Source organism: Entelurus aequoreus, linkage group LG02 (assembly GCF_033978785.1).
Source record: "Entelurus aequoreus isolate RoL-2023_Sb linkage group LG02, RoL_Eaeq_v1.1, whole genome shotgun sequence".
Classification (NCBI taxonomy): domain Eukaryota; kingdom Metazoa; phylum Chordata; class Actinopteri; order Syngnathiformes; family Syngnathidae; genus Entelurus; species Entelurus aequoreus.
In genome coordinates this window covers 75,623,186-75,642,108 of record NC_084732.1, presented here as the reverse complement: position 1 = coordinate 75,642,108, position 18,923 = coordinate 75,623,186, and the positions used below count along the sequence as shown (strand labels likewise).

The 18,923-nt window shown below is 44.9% G+C and overlaps 1 protein-coding gene across 1 annotated transcript in view; it reads right to left on the bottom strand.

Moving 5' to 3' along the window:
- Window positions 1-15,583: 15,583 nt before the first annotated feature.
- LOC133639253 (small ribosomal subunit protein eS17-like) overlaps window positions 15,584-18,923 on the bottom strand; it is a 14,670-nt gene continuing 11,330 nt past the window's right edge. Inside the window, exons 3-5 of the mRNA XM_062032438.1 lie at window positions 16,039-16,144; window positions 15,781-15,846; window positions 15,584-15,699 (exon numbers count right to left, since the gene is read on the bottom strand). Of these exons, the coding sequence (XP_061888422.1) occupies window positions 15,622-15,699; window positions 15,781-15,846; window positions 16,039-16,144 (250 nt within the window). The 3' untranslated portion in view covers window positions 15,584-15,621. The remainder of the gene's footprint in view (window positions 15,700-15,780; window positions 15,847-16,038; window positions 16,145-18,923) is intronic.

Below are 18,923 nucleotides of genomic sequence, written 5' to 3'. Positions count from 1 at the left end.
TACATTTGTTGGGACCAAGTCAGGGGTCCCCAAAAAATTTGGCCGGGGGGCCCGGGCTGTATGGGAAAATGTATTTTTAGACTATATGATTTGCCTGAGCAACTAGGAGAGAGTAACAAGCGGTAGAAAATGGATTAGAAAAGACCATTTTTAAGTTTTTTTTATTTTTACTTGAGACTTCCCGTGAGCCGGATTTTGGATGCTGGTGGGCTGCATCTGGCCCACGGGCTGTAGTTTGGGGACCCCCTGGACTAAGTATTTAGGATCTACTGCAAAAGGGCTGAAAAAGTGAGCCAAGTTTTGTGCGAGGTTGTTTAACAAAACATTCACTGACTGGAGACTACAGTCTTTAGCTCTTCAAACTGGGTGTTGTGATACCCAGATGGGTATTGGAATCGAACTGATACCAATATGTCTAGAAAAAAATACTTTATTTTCCTCAGTTTGACCTATCAGGGCAAATAGCACACCTTTATCTTTGCTGCACACATCTTGTTTTTTTTTTACAATTACAAACCCCGTTTCCATACGAGTTGGGAAGTTGTGTTAGATGTAAATATAAACGGAATACAATGATTTGCAAATCCTTTTCAACCCATATTCAATTGAATGCATTACAAAGACAAGATATTTGATGATCAAACTCATAAACTTTATTTTTTTTTGCAAATTAACTTAGAATTTGATGGCTGCAACACGTGCCAAAGTAGTTGGGGAAAGGGCATGTTCACCACTGTGTTACATGGCCTTTCCTCAGTGAACGTTTGGGAACTGAGGAGACATTTTTTAAGCTTCTCAGATGAAATTCTTTCCCATTCTTGCTTGATGTACAGCTTAAGTTGTTCAACAGCCTCCGTTGTGGTATTTTAGGCTTCATAATGCGCCACACATTTTCAATGGGAGACAGGTCTGTACTACAGGCAGGCCAGTGTAGTACCCGCACTCTTTTACTATGAAGCCACATTGATGTAACACGTGGCTTGGCATGGTCTTGCTGAAATAAGCAGGGGCGTCCATGGTAACGTTGCTTGGATGGCAACATATGTTGCTCCAAAAGCTGTATGTACCTTTCAGTATTAATGGCGCCTTCACATATGTGTAAGTTACCCATGTCTTGGGCACTAATACACCCCCATACCATCACAGATGCTGGCTTTTCAACTTTGTGCCTATAACAATCCGGATGGTTCTTTTCCTCTTTGGTCCGGAGGACACGACGTCCACAGTTTTCAAAAACAATTTGAAATGTGGACTCGTCAGACCACAGAACACTTTTCCACTTTGCATCAGTCCATCTTAGATGAGCTCAGGCCCAGCGAAGCTGACGGCGCTTCTGGGTGTTGATAGACGGTTTTTGCCTTGCTTAGGAGAGTTTTAACTTGCACTTACAGATGTAGCGACCAACTGTAGTTACTGACAGTGGGTTTCTGAAGTGTTCCTGAGCCCATGTGGTGATATCCTTTACACACTGTCGCTTGTTGATGCAGTACAGCCTGAGGGATCAAAGGTCACGGGCTTAGCTGCTTACGTGCAGTGATTTCTCCAGATTCTCTGAACCCTTTGATATTACATAGCGTAGATGGTGAAATCCCTAAATTCCTTGCAATAGCTGGTTGAGAGGTTTTTCTTAAACTGTTCAACAATTTGCTCACGCATTTGTTGACAAAGTGGTGACCCTCGCCCCATCCTTGTTTGTGAATGACTGAGCATTTCATGGAATCTACTTTTATACCCAATCATGGCACCCACCTGTTCCCATTTTGCCTGTTCACCTGTGGGATGTTCCAAATAAGTGTTTGATGAGCATTCCTCAACTTTATCAGTATCTATTGCCACCTTTCCCAACTTCTTTGTCACGTGTTGCTGGCATCAAATTCTAAAGTTAATGATTATTTGCAAAAAATTCAAAATGTTTATCAGTTTGAACATCAAATATGTTGTCTTTGTAGCATATTCAACTGAATATGGGTTGTAAATGATTTGCAAATAATTATATTCAGTTTATATTTACATCTAACACAATTTCCCAACTCGTATGGAAACGGGGTTTGTACATGTGTGTAATGTTTTAGCATTTACATCTTAACCTGTTGAGGCCTAAGCTGTTTGTTTACATGCGTTTGTTATGTCTCTTTGCTATTTGGGCTTATTGGACCCTAATTAGAATAAAGACTTTTGAACTAGAAACATTTTTTACTAAATTCTTTTTTTTTTTTGACTCTCCGCGGGCAGGATTTTGGATGCTGGTGGGCTGCATCTGGCCCACGGGCTGTAGTTTGGGTACCCCCTGGACTAAGTATTTAGGATTTACTGCAAACGGGCTGAAAAAGTGAGCAAAGTTATGTGCAAGGTTGTTTAAGAAAACATTCACTGACTGGAGACTACAGTCTTTAGCTCTTCAAACTGGGTGTTGCGATACCCAGCTGGGTATTGGTATCGAACTGATACCAATACAATGTCTAGAAAAATTACTTTATTTTCCTCAGTTTGTGACCTATCAGTGCAATAAGCATACCTTTCTCTTTGCTGCACACGCTGTTTTTTTTGTTTTACAATTACATGTGTGTAATGTTATTTTAGCATTTACATCTTAATATACATTTTTTAAATCGAAACAAATCTTATTAGAATTGTGTTCTCAACAGCAAATTTTTAAAGTGATTCGGTAACATTTGGGTTGTCAGTTTCTTTTGAGTGTTAAGATGTAATGGCCATAGGGGTCCATCGATATATATATATATATAATAAATTGCCAGTCACAAACTTGTGCTCAGCTGGGAAAATAAAGATATATATATACTTATTGTCATCCATTTACTTATTATAAACTGTTACAGGCGTATTTAATAATCTTGTTAATATTAAATATGTACGTAAATAATATGTGGGGATATAAAAGGCATCCGGTTCTATCAGACCGGGCGGAAGCGGAAAGTGACGTCACTAACCACCTGGAGCACCTGTCAGACGCAGCGGTTTTTGCCACGGAGCCACTTCTTGGAATAATCTGCCTTTTGACTTTTTTGGTGTGCTTTCCATTGGCCTGTGGAGAACCGGGAGAACAGGGACTCTTTCCAGGAGGACTTTGAGTTGGATGCGCAGTCTCGGTACCGTGAGTACACTGCTGCGGCTTTCAAACATCCATCGCTTGCCCGTACGTGCATGTCACGCTACGTGCATGTCACGTACGTAACTTTTGGGACTTTGGGGAAATATATGAGTTGTATGAACTTTGGGCTGTGGGATTTAGTGTGTGGTGTAGGTGTTTGATTTATATTGGCGGGTTATATGGACGGGAGGGGGGAGTTGTTTGCTATGCGGGATTAATTTGTGGCATATTAAATATAAGCCTGATCGTTTTGTGGCTGATAGTTATACATGTCTTGTGTTTATTTAATATATTAATCATTCCCAGCTGAATATCAGGTCCCACCCGTGACTCCTTAATTGCGTAGTGGCAAAGACACCCGGGGAACTTGGGTGCGTTTGTTACAGAGTGGTGGCCCGTACGGGGGAGTGGGGCTTAGTGTATCATTGATATCAGCGGCTCATATTTTCGTTGTTTTTTTGCGAAACACGTTAAGGGGAATAAGTAGTACATAACCATTATTTGTCTTGTTAAATATAAATGTATATTGGGTTCACTTTTTTCCTAAATAGTCAGCAGTGTGACACACACTCCTACTGTCACCATTTTTTCTACATTGTGATACATCTATATATATACACACACATCTATTTTCTGGTACATAAATACATACCATTTTTTTTTATACATTTACACACATAGACACTTACATATACGACAGTTAATAAATACTTACACATAATTAGGTTAATTGGAGCAATGTCAACCAGCAGCCACTCCCTAATGGAGGAAGATGACAGACAGGACTTTGCTGATGCAGCCCAGGACTCAACTCCGCCCCTTGACCCTTTCCGCCATGTCACCAGTAGGCCCAATCCAAATGGTGTTGCTGAGCTGACTAACTTGCTGGACTCTATGTATTTAGAACAGTCCAGACAGGAGGCGGCAGCAGAGGAAGAGGATGGGGTGGAACCAGAAGCTGTCCTGGAGCAACTTCTAACGCTGCAACAACGAGTGGACATTCTGGAGAACCGACTCACAGAAGCGGTCGACAGCACCCTTAACCGGGAGGATGGACTTAGGGCAGCGATGGAGGCCATGGCGGCAGGGATGAAAGCGTATGTGGACACGAAAGTGCAGAACTTCGACCAAGCTGTCGCAGCATGTCTGCGTCGAAGAGATGAAAGGTGGGGAGAGGAATTGAAAAATACCCTTGCTAAAACCCGAAGGTTTTGGCGACCAGCTAGCTTCTCCACTCCTGCAGCCGCCATACCAGTCCGCCACCACCCGCCTGTCAGAGACATCACCTTCCCTATTACACCTGCTGTCACCATCGCACCTGCTGTCACCACCATCGCACCTGCTGTCACCACCATCGCACTTGCTGTCACCACCATCGCACCTGCTGTCACCACCATCGCACCTGCTGTCACCACCACTGCACCTGCTGTCACCACCACTGCACCTGCTGTCACCACCACTGCACCTGCTGTCACCACCACTGCACCTGCTGTCACCGCCATTACACCTGCTGTCACCGCCAGACCACCCATCAGGATGGAATTTCCCCAGTTTGGAGAGTCCAGAGGCTCAGCCGATGTCACCGATTTCATCGAACAGTGTGAAAACTTTTTAGCACTCCGCCCTCTGAGCGATGCTGAGCTGGTGGGAACACTCAATGCTGTCTTAAAAGGTCCTGCCAGGAGTTGGTGGTCGGCAGCCCGCAGTACCATAACCAGCTGGTCTACATTTAGGCAGTCTTTCCTGGAAGCCTTTTTGCCAACTGACTACCAATCCGAGATTGAGATGCAGCTCCACTCCATTCTTCAAACTCCTAATCAGTGCTTGCGAGATTTCGCATATGATTATCGTGCCCTCTGCCTGAAGTGGAGACATGACATGGAGGAAGCCGAGATCGTGCGCCGCATACTCGGTGCCTGCAATCCCAGGTTGGCCAGTGGTCTACGTGGAATTGTGACAACGGTAGAACAGCTGGTCAAGGTGGGCTCCCTGATTGAACGAGATTGGACAAATAGTAAAGACTATTGGAGTCGTGTCCAACAAAGCAACCCTCCAAAAAGATCTGGCAAGAAGATGGAGCATGGGCCGAGTCGAAGTGGGGCCGACCTTGCCGCTGCTATGGGCGAACAATCCCTCCTGGTGGTCCCTATTAACATGCGCGGCTCTAAGGGAGATGGAGTCCTGGACTCCGGATGCACGTACTCACTAATGAGTCATACGCTGTGGAAGGCTGTGAGGAAGTGCGGCGAGGTTCTGGAGCCAAGCGGCATTCCAAAGTTTGTCATGGCAAATGGACAAATAAACCAAGCAGTTGGAAAAGCCACCCTGCTCCTCAATCTGCATGACTGTCATAGCACCCTACAGATTCATGTGATGGCTGATGGCCACTTATGTATGCCCTTGTTGTTAGGTCTCGACTTCATGACCACATCACAAATGGTACTCAAACCTCATCTCAAGAGGTATGTCATGCCCGGAGGGAGAGAATTCAAATTTCTCCCCAAAGGCAGAGAAATGCTTCGCTGGACTCACCCAGGTTCCTCCATTAATTTTTACATGGCCATAAATGAAGAACCCCAAGTTAATCAGTCTGCCATCCCCCTCCTCGAATCCCAACCTGAGGTGGTGCGACCACTGCTGCAGAAGTGGCCAACTGTGTGGACTGAGACTACTGGGGCCACCAGGGTAATTAAACATCAAATCACCACCATGGATGAGATGCCTGTGAGGAAGCGGGCTTACAGAGTGTCCAGTCAAAAACAAGAAATAATCGAGGAACAAATCAAAAAAATTATCAGCACTGGAGTGATAGAGCCATCAACATCTCCGTGGGCCTCTCCTGTTGTTCTGACACCCAGGAAGGATGGAACACCCCGATTCTGTGTGGACTACAGGGGCTTGAACGCCAAAACCCAGCATGACGCCTATCCCATGCCCCTCATACATGAGATCCTGGAGTCATTGCAAGGTGCAAAATATTTCAGCTCCCTTGACCTGCAGAGTGGCTACTGGCAGGTTGCCATGGATGAGGATAGCAAGCCAAAGACTGCCATGATCACACATCTGGGCCTATATCAATATAAAGTCATGCCATTTGGACTGCGCAATGCTGGGGCGACCTTCCAGCGTTTAATGGAGACAGTTCTGGGTGAGCTTAGGGGAAGGATCTGTTTCGTGTACATTGATGACATCATTGTGTTTTCACAAACAGAAGAACAACACCTGCTTGACCTTGAAGTGGTGTTTGCAAAATTACAACAAGCAAACCTTACTCTCAACATCAAGAAATGCCACCTGCTTCAAAATCAGCTCACCTTCCTTGGACACCTAATATCAGGCAAAGGAGTGGAAGTAGATCCGGAAAAAATATCAGCAATAACTGCATACCCCCCTCCCACAGACCTGAAGAGTCTTCAGAGGTTTCTTGGCATGGTCGGCTGGTACCACAAGTTCATCCCCAGGCTGGCCGACATTTCGTCTCCTCTAAACCAACTAAAGAAGAAGGATGTTCCTTGGGAGTGGAGTCCTACCTGCCAGGAGGCCTTTGACCACCTCAAATCCCTTTTACAGTCTCCACCAGTGCTTGCTCAGCCCCATCCACAAATCAGTTTCCAGGTTCACTGTGATGCCAGTGACTTGGGCCTTGGCGCGGTCCTGATGCAACGCCTTGAAGGTGAAGAACGGCCAATTGCCTTTGCCTCCAGAGCGCTCCAAGGAGCTGAAGTCCGCTACTCCACTGCCGAAAAAGAGTGCTTGGCTGTGGTGTGGGCAGTTGAGAAGTGGAGACATTTCCTCGAGGGAACAACTTTTGATGTCTTCACGGACCACAGTGCTCTTGCCTGGGCATTCAACTGCCCTAAGACTTCGTCCCGACTTACACGATGGACGCTGAGACTACAGGGATTCACATTCAGAGTCCATTACAAGAAGGGCTGCTGCAATGTGGTACCGGATGCATTGTCACGGGCACCCCAATCACCAGAAGGGAAGATTTGCCTTGTTGTTCCGAAAACCTACTGGTCAGATCTCCCCAGCACACTGCAAGATCTTTCTGAGGCTCAAAAAACTGATACAACATGTCTGGAATGTGGACCTTCTGGTGACCAACCTACACCTGGCCGGATCCACTATCAACTTCAGCAAGGGGTGTGGTACCGGGGAGTACCATCTAAGTATGGCGGCTTCAATTATCAGCTGGTAGTGCCATTGTCTCTGGTGCCGCAGTTCCTGGCCTACTTTCATGACAGTCCATTCGGAGGACATCTGGGGAGAATGAAGACGCTCTTGAAGATTCTGGAAGTAGCTTGGTGGCCGACAGTAAGGAAAGACGTCTGGAGTCACGTCCAAGCATGCAGGACTTGTCAACAATACAAAAACCCCAACGACAAGCCAGCTGGACAACTCCAGTCCTCTACTGTCAACGCCCCAGGAGAGATGCTGGGGGTGGACTTCATGGGACCTTTTCCCCTCAGTAAGGACCGGAACTCTGTGCTGATGGTGGTGGTGGACTACTACTCCAAGTGGGTAGAGCTTTTTGCCCTGAAAGACGCCAAAACTCCCAAGGTCTGCCAAATTCTCAAAAATGACATTTTCACTCGCTGGGGAGTTCCCACATATCTTGTGTCTGACCGAGGGCCACAGTTCACAAGCCAACTGATGTCCCGTCTGTGCGAATCCTGGGGGGTAACCCATAAACTAACCACAGCTTACCACCCCCAAACCAACATGACAGAACGAGTCAATCGCACCCTCAAGACTATGATTGCCGCCTTCGTAGGGAACCATCATCAAGACTGGGATAAGTGGCTGCCTGAATTCCGGTTTGCCCTTAACACCGCTGTCCATGAGACGACTGGTTCAACCCCTGCCAGGTTGACTCTCGGGCGGAATCTGATGGGACCCCTGGAACGACTGGTGCACAAAGCTCCACCACCACACACATCTGCATATCACACCATACTTACACACACACACCTAAAGGAGGAAGTGGAGAGACATGTAGGCGCGTCCAAAGCTCGACAAGCCAGATATTATAATGCACGACACAAAGATGTACACTTTGTAGTTGGGGATCTGGTCTGGATTAGGGCGCACCCACTTTCCAAAGCTTCAAGTAAATTCTCTGCCAAACTAGCACCCAGATGGTTAGGTCCTGTGCGGGTAGAGAAGAAGTTGGGTCCTGTAAATTACAGTATTCGTTGGTTGACTGATAAGTGTAAGGTGGATACTATTAATGTGGTAAACATGAAACCCTATTATGGTCCCCATAAGCCGCTGGCTGGGGGGGGGGGAATGTAATGGCCATAGGGGTCCATCGATATATATATATATATAATAAATTGCCAGTCACAAACTTGTGCTCAGCTGGGAAAATAAAGATATATATATACTTATTGTCATCCATTTACTTATTATAAACTGTTACAGGCGTATTTAATAATCTTGTTAATATTAAATATGTACGTAAATAATATGTGGGGATATAAAAGGCATCCGGTTCTATCAGACCGGGCGGAAGCGGAAAGTGACGTCACTAACCACCTGGAGCACCTGTCAGACGCAGCGGTTTTTGCCACGGAGCCACTTCTTGGAATAATCTGCCTTTTGACTTTTTTGGTGTGCTTTCCATTGGCCTGTGGAGAACCGGGAGAACAGGGACTCTTTCCAGGAGGACTTTGAGTTGGATGCGCAGTCTCGGTACCGTGAGTACACTGCTGCGGCTTTCAAACATCCATCGCTTGCCCGTACGTGCATGTCACGCTACGTGCATGTCACGTACGTAACTTTTGGGACTTTGGGGAAATATATGAGTTGTATGAACTTTGGGCTGTGGGATTTAGTGTGTGGTGTAGGTGTTTGATTTATATTGGCGGGTTATATGGACGGGAGGGGGGAGTTGTTTGCTATGCGGGATTAATTTGTGGCATATTAAATATAAGCCTGATCGTTTTGTGGCTGATAGTTATACATGTCTTGTGTTTATTTAATATATTAATCATTCCCAGCTGAATATCAGGTCCCACCCGTGACTCCTTAATTGCGTAGTGGCAAAGACACCCGGGGAACTTGGGTGCGTTTGTTACAAAGAACTCTATAAATCTATTTTGAGGCAAGATACTAGCCCTGTATTTACTTCATATTGGATTGATACCAAAATTCCCAGTATTGCTCACCCCAATCTCCCTTAAAAACCTCTAAAGGCTTAGTGGCCACATGCGTGGACAGTACCTTTTTAGCTCTTATTTACAAACTTGTGTACACTACTGAATTGGGGTCTTATGGCCGCTTATGTGGACACTTCTACTGCCATCTGGTGGTGTCAGAAGAGTATAACATACAATGGAATTTGGAAAATAAGTGTAAAAATAAAAATTAGCATGTCACTACACATGAAGTACACATTTGTGTGTACTTATGGACTAAGTACATCATATAAAAAGATGATTCTTAGTTTTATTCTAATTAGGGTCCAATAAGCCCAAATGGCAAAGATAAATAAAAGCATGTAAACAAAAAGCTTGGGCCTTAAGAGGTTTTAGTTTTTTTTGTCTGCAAATTACACCCAAAACTTAATGGTGGTAACACACTTATAAAATATACCAGCATTCATAATGTTACAACAGTTATTGTGAATTAAATATATTAAAATTACATTTTCTACCGCTTGTCCCTTTTGGGGTCACGGGGGTTGCTGGAGCCTATCTCGGCTGCATTCGGGCGGGAGGCAGGGTACACCCTGGACAAGTCGCCACCTCATCACAGGGCCAACACAGATAGACAGACAACATTCACACTCACATTCACACACTAGGGCCAATTTTGTGTTGTAAATTCCAAACTGCAAGCCGCTACTTTTTTCCTACACTTTGAACCCTGTGGCCTATAAGACAGCGTGGCTAATTTTGTAAAAAAAAAAAGCCAAGCAAATACACTGAGGCGTTTGCTATAGTGCCATCTTTTGGATGAGTGCGCTTACTGCAGGTGCTGCAGTGTCCTTCCATTCCATGCTTTCAACTGGAGGTAGTGCTGTTCATAGCAATTCTACTTGTACAGATCCTTCATTTGCAACATCCAAGTTTTACAATATAACAAACTGCTCATACTAAACTATCCCATGTGTGATGTATGTAGGAGTGTTGTCATGCATATTTGTACATGCAATCATGATGGAATCCAGCGAGGGTCGTTAGCATTAGCTAATATGCACATGTTTTTTCCATATTTGGCATTCTTTTCAGTGTCACAAATTTCTCAGATTCACCAAAGTGTCACTGTGGAGTTATTGAGTCTGTTTAGTGATTGGAGAGCTAGCTTGTGGGTCCATGACTTTTGTTTTATTTGATCAGCCATGTTAGACACTGTTTGAAAAAGGTTTGAAAGAAAATTTTTTTTTTTTTTTACAGAATCTAAATTAATTTCACAATGTATATATCCGGCTTATAGTTTGGTGTGGCTAATATATGGAAAAATATATTTTCCCCTAAAGTGTAGTGTATGTCTTATTAACCGGTGCGCTCTATAGTCTGGAAAATATGTAATTTAACTTGGATTTAATTGTAAATGTTGATCTGAAATCAGATGTCATTTTTCTGAAGACAAATATCAGATGTTTTGTTGCTCAGGACCATATGCTGTAGTAAAACATTTTAGTAACACTGTTGCAACAATCTTTTGACCAACTTGTCAATTTCCCAAATTGCTCAACATTTCTTAAAACCTTAAGGTATTTTAAGTATTTAATTGGCTTAAAAGTAGACCTTTTAAACCACTTGTTCCCAACAGAATTGTCATCAAATGCTTGAAAGCACGTCACAAAGCATCTTTTTAAAGCACAATAATCCAAGTGAATAGTTAAGGTCGATCTAAACAGATAGTCTAGCAGTCAAGTTACCACATAGTAGTATGTAATATTAGTCAAAAACATAACTTCCATGAATATTTGACTCAATGTCAACTTTTTAGTAACATTTCTGGTTACTGAACAAGTAGAGTTGTATTTACAGCACTGCAGGTTATTTGTTTTGTTTACATTAGCGTACTGTACGGTATGTGGGCTTGTATTAAGCCTCAGGGAGTTGAACGCCCCTGCCTTACATAGTTCCGGGTCACCCTTGGGCAAGGTGTAGCACCCGAATGCCCCCCCCATCAGGGTTACGATACCCCCCATGAACTACCCTAAAAGAGGATGCGTTACCCGGCCCGGAGGAAGCCCGGGGCCCTCCTCCGGAGCTAGGCCCGGAGGTAGGGCTCGTCAGCGAGCGCCTGGTGGCCGGGCTTGCCACGGAGCCCGGCCGGGCACAGCCCGAAGAAGCTACGTGGACACACCATCTTCTCTGCCACGTGGGCCCACCACCCGCGGTCGGAACCAGTGGGGTCGGGTGCGCTGCCAAGTGGATGGCGGTGAAAGTGGAGGTTCCGGACGGACCAATTCGGGGCAGCAGAGACTGACTTTCGGGACGTGGAACGTCTCTACGCTGGTGGGGAAGGAGCCTGAGCTGGTGCGAGAGGTGGAGCGCTACCGGTTGGATCTGGTGGGGCTTACCTCTACGCATAGCAAGGGCTCTGAAACCACACTCCTGGACAAGGGATGGACCTTGTTCACTTCTGGAGTTGCTCAGGGTGTGAGGGCACAGGCGGGTGTGGGGATACTCACGAGTCCCCGGCTGAGTGCCTGTACGTTGGAGTTCACCCCAGTGGACAAGAGGGTCGCCTCCCTTCGCCTTAGGGTTGGAGGGGGGAAAACTCTGACTGTTGTTTGTGCATACGCACCAAACAGGAGTTCAGAGTATTCAGCCTTCTTGGATACCTTGCATGGGGTCCTGTATGGGGCGCCGGCAGGGGATTCCATAGTCTTGCTGGGGGACTTCAACGCGCACGTGGGCAATGACAGTGATACTTGGACTGGCGTGATTGGGAGGAACGGTCTCCCTGATCTGAACCTGAGTGGTGGATTGTTATTGGACTTCTGTGCTAGTCACGGACTTGCGATAACAAACACCATGTTCAAGCATAAGGATGCTCATAGGTGTACCTGGTACCAGAGCACCCTAGGCCAAAGATCAATGATCGATTTTGTAATCGTATCAGCTGATCTGAGGCCGTATGTCTTGGACACTCGGGTGAAGAGAGGGGCTGAACTGTCAACTGATCACCATCTGGTGGTGAGTTGGGTTAGATGGCGGGGGAAACCTCTGGACAGACCTGGCAAACCCAAGCGTGTAGTGCGGGTGAACTGGGAACGTTTGGAGGAGTCCTCTGTCCGGAAGGACTTCAACTCCCACCTCCGGCGGGACTTCTCTGCCATCCCTGTGGAGGTTGGGGACATTGAACAGGAATGGGCAATGTTCAAAGCCTCTATTGCTAAAGCTGCAGATGCGAGCTGTGGCCAGAAGGTCTTAGGTGCCTCAAGGGGCGGTAACCCTCGAACACCCTGGTGGACAGTGGTGGTCAGGGAAGCCGTCCGACTGAAGAAGGAGTCCTACCGGGGTATGTTATCCCAGGGGACTCCGGAGGCAGTTGCAAGGTACCGACGGGCCCGAAGGGCAGCGGCCGTGGCTGTGGACGAGGCTAAGCAGAGGGTGTGGGAGCAGTTCGGGGAATCCATGGAGAAGGACTATCGGGCGGCACCAAAGCTGTTCTGGAAGACCATACGGCACCTCAGGAGGGGGAAGCAGGGAACCATCCAAGCTGTGTACGGCAAGGATGGGACTTTGCTGACTTCAAGTGAGGAAGTCGTGGGGCGTTGGAAAGAGCACTTTGAGGAACTCCTGAACCCAAATACATCAGACACACCCTCCCTGATAGGAGCAGGGCCTGAGGATGATGGGGGATCGACGTCGATCTCTCGGAGTGAAGTCACTGAGGTAGTTAGACAACTCCACAGTGGCAAAGCTCCGGGGGTTGACGAGATCCGTCCAGAAATGCTGAAGGCTCTGGGTGTTGATGGGCTGTCTTGGTTGATACGCCTTTTCAACATTGCGTGGAAGTCTGGGACAGTGCCGAGGGAGTGGCAGACTGGGGTGGTGGTTCCCCTTTTCAAAAAGGGGGACCAGAGGGTGTGTGCTAATTACAGGGGTATCACACTACTCAGCCTCCCTGGGAAAGTTTACGCCAAGGTACTGGAAAGGAGGGTCCGGCCGATAGTCGAACCTCAGATTCAAGAGGAGCAATGTGGATTCCGTCCTGGTCGTGGAACAACTGACCAACTCTTTACGCTTGCGGGAATCCTGGAGAGGGCCTGGGAGTATGCCTATCCAGTCTACATGTGTTTTGTGGATTTGGAGAAGGCGTATGACCGCGTCCCTCGGGAGATCTTGTGGGAGGTGCTGAGGGAGTACGGAGTGAGGGGAACCCTGTTGAGGGCCATCCAATCTCTGTACAACCAAAGCGAGAGTTGTGTCCGGGTGCTTGGATGTAAGTCGGATCCGTTTCCAGTGGGGGTTGGTCTCCGCCAGGGCTGCGCTCTGTCACCTATCCTGTTTGTGATTTTCATGGACAGGATTTCTAGGCGGAGTCGTGGCCATGGCGGAGAGGGTATACGTCTCGGGGGGCTAAAGGTTGCGTCACTGCTGTTTGCAGATGATGTGGTCCTGATGGCACCTTCGGTTCGTGACCTTCAGCTCTCACTGGATCGGTTCGCAGCCGAGTGTTCAGCGGCTGGAATGAGGATCAGCATCTCCAAATCTGAGGCCATGGTTCTCAGCAGGAAACCGATGGTTTGTACAGTCCGGGTAGGGGACAGGACTCTGTCCCAGGTGGAGGAGTTTAAGTATCTCGGGGTCTTGTTCACGAGTGAGGGAAAGATGGAGAAGGAAATCAGCCGGAGAATCGGAGCAGCTGGGGCAGTATTGCAGTCTCTCTGCCGCACTGTTGTGACGAAACGGGAGCTGAGCCAGAAGGCAAAGCTCTCGGTCTACCGAGCTATCTACATTCCTACTCTCACCTATGGTCATGAAGTGTGGGTAATGACCGAAAGAATAAGATCGCGGAAACAAGCGGCCGAAATGAGTTTCCTCAGAAGGGTGGCTGGCATCTCCCTTAGAGATAGGGTGAGAAGTGCAGTCACCCGAGAGAGACTCGGAGTAGAGCCGCTGCTCCTTCGCTTGGAAAGGAGCCAGCTTAGGTGGTTCGGGCATCTCGTGCGGATGCCTCACGAGCGTCTCCCTAGGGAGGTCCTCGTTGCACGTCCCACTGGGAGGAGGCCCCGCGGCAGGCCAAGGACCAGATGGGGGGATTACATCTCCTCTCTGGCCTGGGAACGCTTCGGGATTCCCCAGGAGGAAGTCGCAAATGTTGCTCTGGAGAGGGAAGTCTGGGGGTCTCTGCTGGAGCTGCTGTCCCCGCGACCCGATTCCGGATAAGCGGTTGAAGATGGATGGATGGATAGCGTACTGTATATATTTATAGTGCTGTGTACATATGATGTATGCTTTGTGTGCCAATAAAAATGATTACAATTTCCCTGGCAGTAAGCGCAATGTGTGATGTCACACCTTGGAGGCTACTGTTACTGTAAAATGTATTTTCATTTTTACACGCAATCACAAAGGATAGAGATGCACATGAGGGATATTTAATTGCTATAGTGACAAATCATGTAAAATATTTTAGACTTGCACTGTGGTGTTTACACGATACCAAATACATGAATTTTGAAGAACCAAACCAATTGAGAAAACGTGTCAAACTATCAGAATCAGAAAGTGTTGCAATACATTTAATCAATGATTGCACATGTGCTTAAAATGATTTTACATTTGGTAGTTTAAGCAACTGTTTTTAATGATAGGTTAAAATCTGGAATGTTTTTTGGTGCACAGAACAAATCTACTCAAAATCTGTTTGTAGATCACTGCTTATCAAATTCAATTGTTTGGAATACGCTGGAAAAGCAAGTTGGGGTCATGTGTAATTAAGGCTTGTGTACTGTATCTTTCGGAGTATAAGTCGCCCCGGCCGAAAATGCATAATAAAGAAGGGAAAAAAAACATAAGTCTCACTGGAGTATAAGTCGCATTTTTTGGGGAAATATATTTGATAAAACCCAACACCAAGAATAGACATTTGAAAGGCAATTTAAAATAAAGAATAGTGAACAACAGGCTGAATAAGTGTACGTTATATGAGGCATAAATAACCAACTGAGAACGTGCCTGGTATGTTAACGTAACATATTATGGTAAGAGTCATTCAAATAACTATAACATATAGAACATGCTATACGTTTACCAAACAATCTGTCACTCCTAATCGCTAAATCCCATGAAATCTTATACGTCTAGTCTCTTACGTGAATGAGCTAAATATTTGATATTTTACGGTAATGTGTTAATAATTTCACACATAAGTCGCTCCTGAGTATAAGTCGCACCCCCCACCAAACAATGAGAAAAACTGCGACTTGTAGTCCGAAAAATACGGTACCTAATGAAGTGACCGTAAGGATGTTGAAAAGAAGTACAGGAAGTGTATTCGTCAAAGAGTGACAGGAGTTTATTCAAGAAGTAAAGGGTCTACAGTCCTCGGGGGGTTTTGAAGTTCATGCCAGTGATTGGTTGAGTCACTTGGAGCTTAGAAAGACCACCAAAGTCCTGAGAAAAAGACCATTTAGCCAAAGTAAAACAAACAAACAATGACAGGATGAAGATTATCTTCATGACCAGGACACTTACCAGCAACTTCAACATGTCTTTAGTGTCTGAGTCCACTTCTATCATCTCCTGATCCAGAGCAGAAATCTATGACCATAGAGCAGAAATGATTAATATTGAATGTTATCCAGTAGAAATGTTTAAACGTATCTAACATGAAATAAAAAGTTTCCAGTCTTTATCCTTAGATGTATTTCAGTGTGCACTTGCAAGTCTCACAACATCTGCAGATACGACATTCATATATTTGCGTGAACAAAAGAAGAGAGAAGTTGATACCTCCGGAACATAATTGTCCCTCCTCTCTCTCTCCTCCTCCTGCAGCTTGATGGAGATACCTCTGACAGGACTGCGCTGGATACGCTTCATCAAGTGTGTCACATAACTGAAACAAGAACAAAACTACTTATCATGATCTTGGAAAATATCAATCACACACTTTTCAAATGTGTTGATCTATATGGGTCTAAAGACTGAAACAGCACGGCCTCAAACAGGAAGTTGTGATGGCACAAGCAAGAAGCGGGGGATTGTCTGGAGTGGAAACAACGCACTTTAAGGCCGTGTTCACACTGCAGGACAATTCCCATTGTTTTGTCCATGTGTCGCACTTTTTAATGTCCCTTTGAATAATCTAATTCCCAACTTTTTTTTTATATCTGACCCATTTCATATCTTTCCTATGTGGAAATAAATGGGATGTACACCGTATTTTTCGGAGTATAAGTCGCACCGGCCGAAAATGCATAATAAAGCAGGAAAACGCGCTCAGAGATAATGTTTGAAAAAAGGTGACTGTTTTTACTCAACTTTTGTTTTGAAGGGGGAATTGCAAACTTCCTGTTGATTTTTGCTGGGGGTATGAAATCTAGGTCTAAGTCTACATAGAGGTTTTTGTTTCATGTCTCTACGACATTCCTACTGGGAGTGAGCTGCAGTTTTGTCTGTGTTTTCTTCCTAGGGGGCGCTAGAGCGTAATTTTGAGTTTTGGAGTTTGGTTTTTTGATTAGATCGCAATTTTCGCCAGTCCTGATGTGTGTCCAATTTGGTGAGTTTTGAAGCATGTTAAGGGGGTCAAATTACAGCTCAAAGAGGCGGCGGTATAATAATAAAACGCTAGAAATACAATAGGGTCCTCTGTCCCAAAGGGACTCGGTCCCTAATAAATAAAGAATAGTGAACAACAGGCTGAACAAGTGTACGTTATATGAGGCATAAATAACCAACTGAGAACGTGCCTGGTATGTTAACGTGACATATGGTAAAAGTCATTCAAATAACTATAACATATAGAACATGCTATACGTTTACCAAACAATCTGTCACTCCTAATCGCTAAATCCCATGAAATCCTATACGTCTAGTCTCTTACGTGGATGAGCTAAATAATATTATTTGATATTTTACGGTAATGTGTTAATAATTTCACACATAAGTCGCTCCTGAGTATAAGTCGCACCCCCGGCCAAACTATGAAAAAAACTAAAATACGGTATGCGAAGCCTCCTCAATGTGAACACTCCTGCACTCAGGTCACATTCATCCGAGCAGAGCGATAAGCCTCATAGTTATTCGCCAAAATAGATGGCTACAAAATGAACAGTTGAAAACGCAACAGAAAAACAGGTGAAAGTCAAATGTTTTAGGAACCACTCCTGTCTGCGACTGCACGCCCAGACAAGCTCTTCAAGCAGACACCGAAGCAAAATATCTCGTAAAACTGCCAAGGACAAAATACGTGTCCTCTTTCTTCTTGATCTTCTACACACAATAATTTGGTTCAGAAAAAGTTGATTTTGATTGCAGTAAATCCTTAAAATTGCCACAAACGCACCAGTACTGAGACCTACTAGAGTGGAAGCCATTTTTACTTAAGTAAACACTGCAGTGTGAGTGTCATCATGTCTGCATGCGGGTCAGATTGTGTTCACCTTAGAAATCTCTTAGTACTGTGAACGGCAACTAAAAAGATCGGATTTGGAAAAAAAAACATCCGACCCTGCAGTGTTCTTTAATATATCGGACAGCAATCTACAAAACATTCAATGTGCAAAAATGAAGACGACGGTGGCTGCTGGGGGGTTAATTTGTGTCTTTATTACGAAAGGTTTTTTTTTTACACTGAATTATGTTACTGAATTTTTTACATTTGAAATTTGTGAACTGAATTTTTTTTACATTAAATTATACTGACAATTTCATAGAAAAATGTGTTTTAAATTCAGTGTAAAAAAAAACATTCACAGCTTCAAACAGCAAGAATCCTAGTAAATTAAGACAGAAGCAATTGATCCTGTCTCAGAAGCAGCCAAAGAGGCGTCAAGTTTGAAGTCACGTGACAGAGGTCTTACATAAAAAAGGCAGTTACCTGGGCAAAATACAACATAATTAACATTTCAATGCGGTCGGCTGGATATTTTCCAACTATAGAAATTATTCCAATGGTTAGAATCTGCACTTTTGAGTGACATACATATTATTACGGCAACCCTAGGAAGCTCTGCTCTAGGCACAGGCAGAGTGGGCGGGGCTAGTTTACACAGCGACAAGCCTGAGACCTTGCAGGCAGATTCTTACAACAAAGTTCTACAGAAAAGTGATATTATATCCAACAAGTGGATGTTTATGATCCTTTTTTTGGCTGTGTTTGTTGCATCTTTGTTGTTCTTGCTCGGTTACAAAAGACGTCAATCAAGGAGGTGGTCTGGAAGTAGAGGAGTTAATATATTGTCAATATTCAGTGTTTTACTGTTCATAGATATTACACATCCCACATTGTGTATTTTCATGTACATTCTGAGTATCTTATTCAGTGAAAAACTAAACAGACAATCTCAAAAAAGGAATGAACGCATTTGTACTGAATTATATGACAGAATGTACATAAAAATACATAATGTGGGATTTACAATATAACTTAGGAACAATAAAACACTGAATATTGAGAATATATGAACCTTGCTCCTCTACTGCAGAACACCTTGATTGACATATTTTATAATCGAGCAAAAGCAACAAAGACGCTACAAATACAGCGAAACAAACGCAAAGGGTAAAAATCATCCACATATTCGAAATAAAATCACTGTTCTGCAGAACTTTGCTGTAGAAATCTGCCTCAGTCTGACACTCGCTGCTCCGTAAACCATTCTGTCCCACTTTGT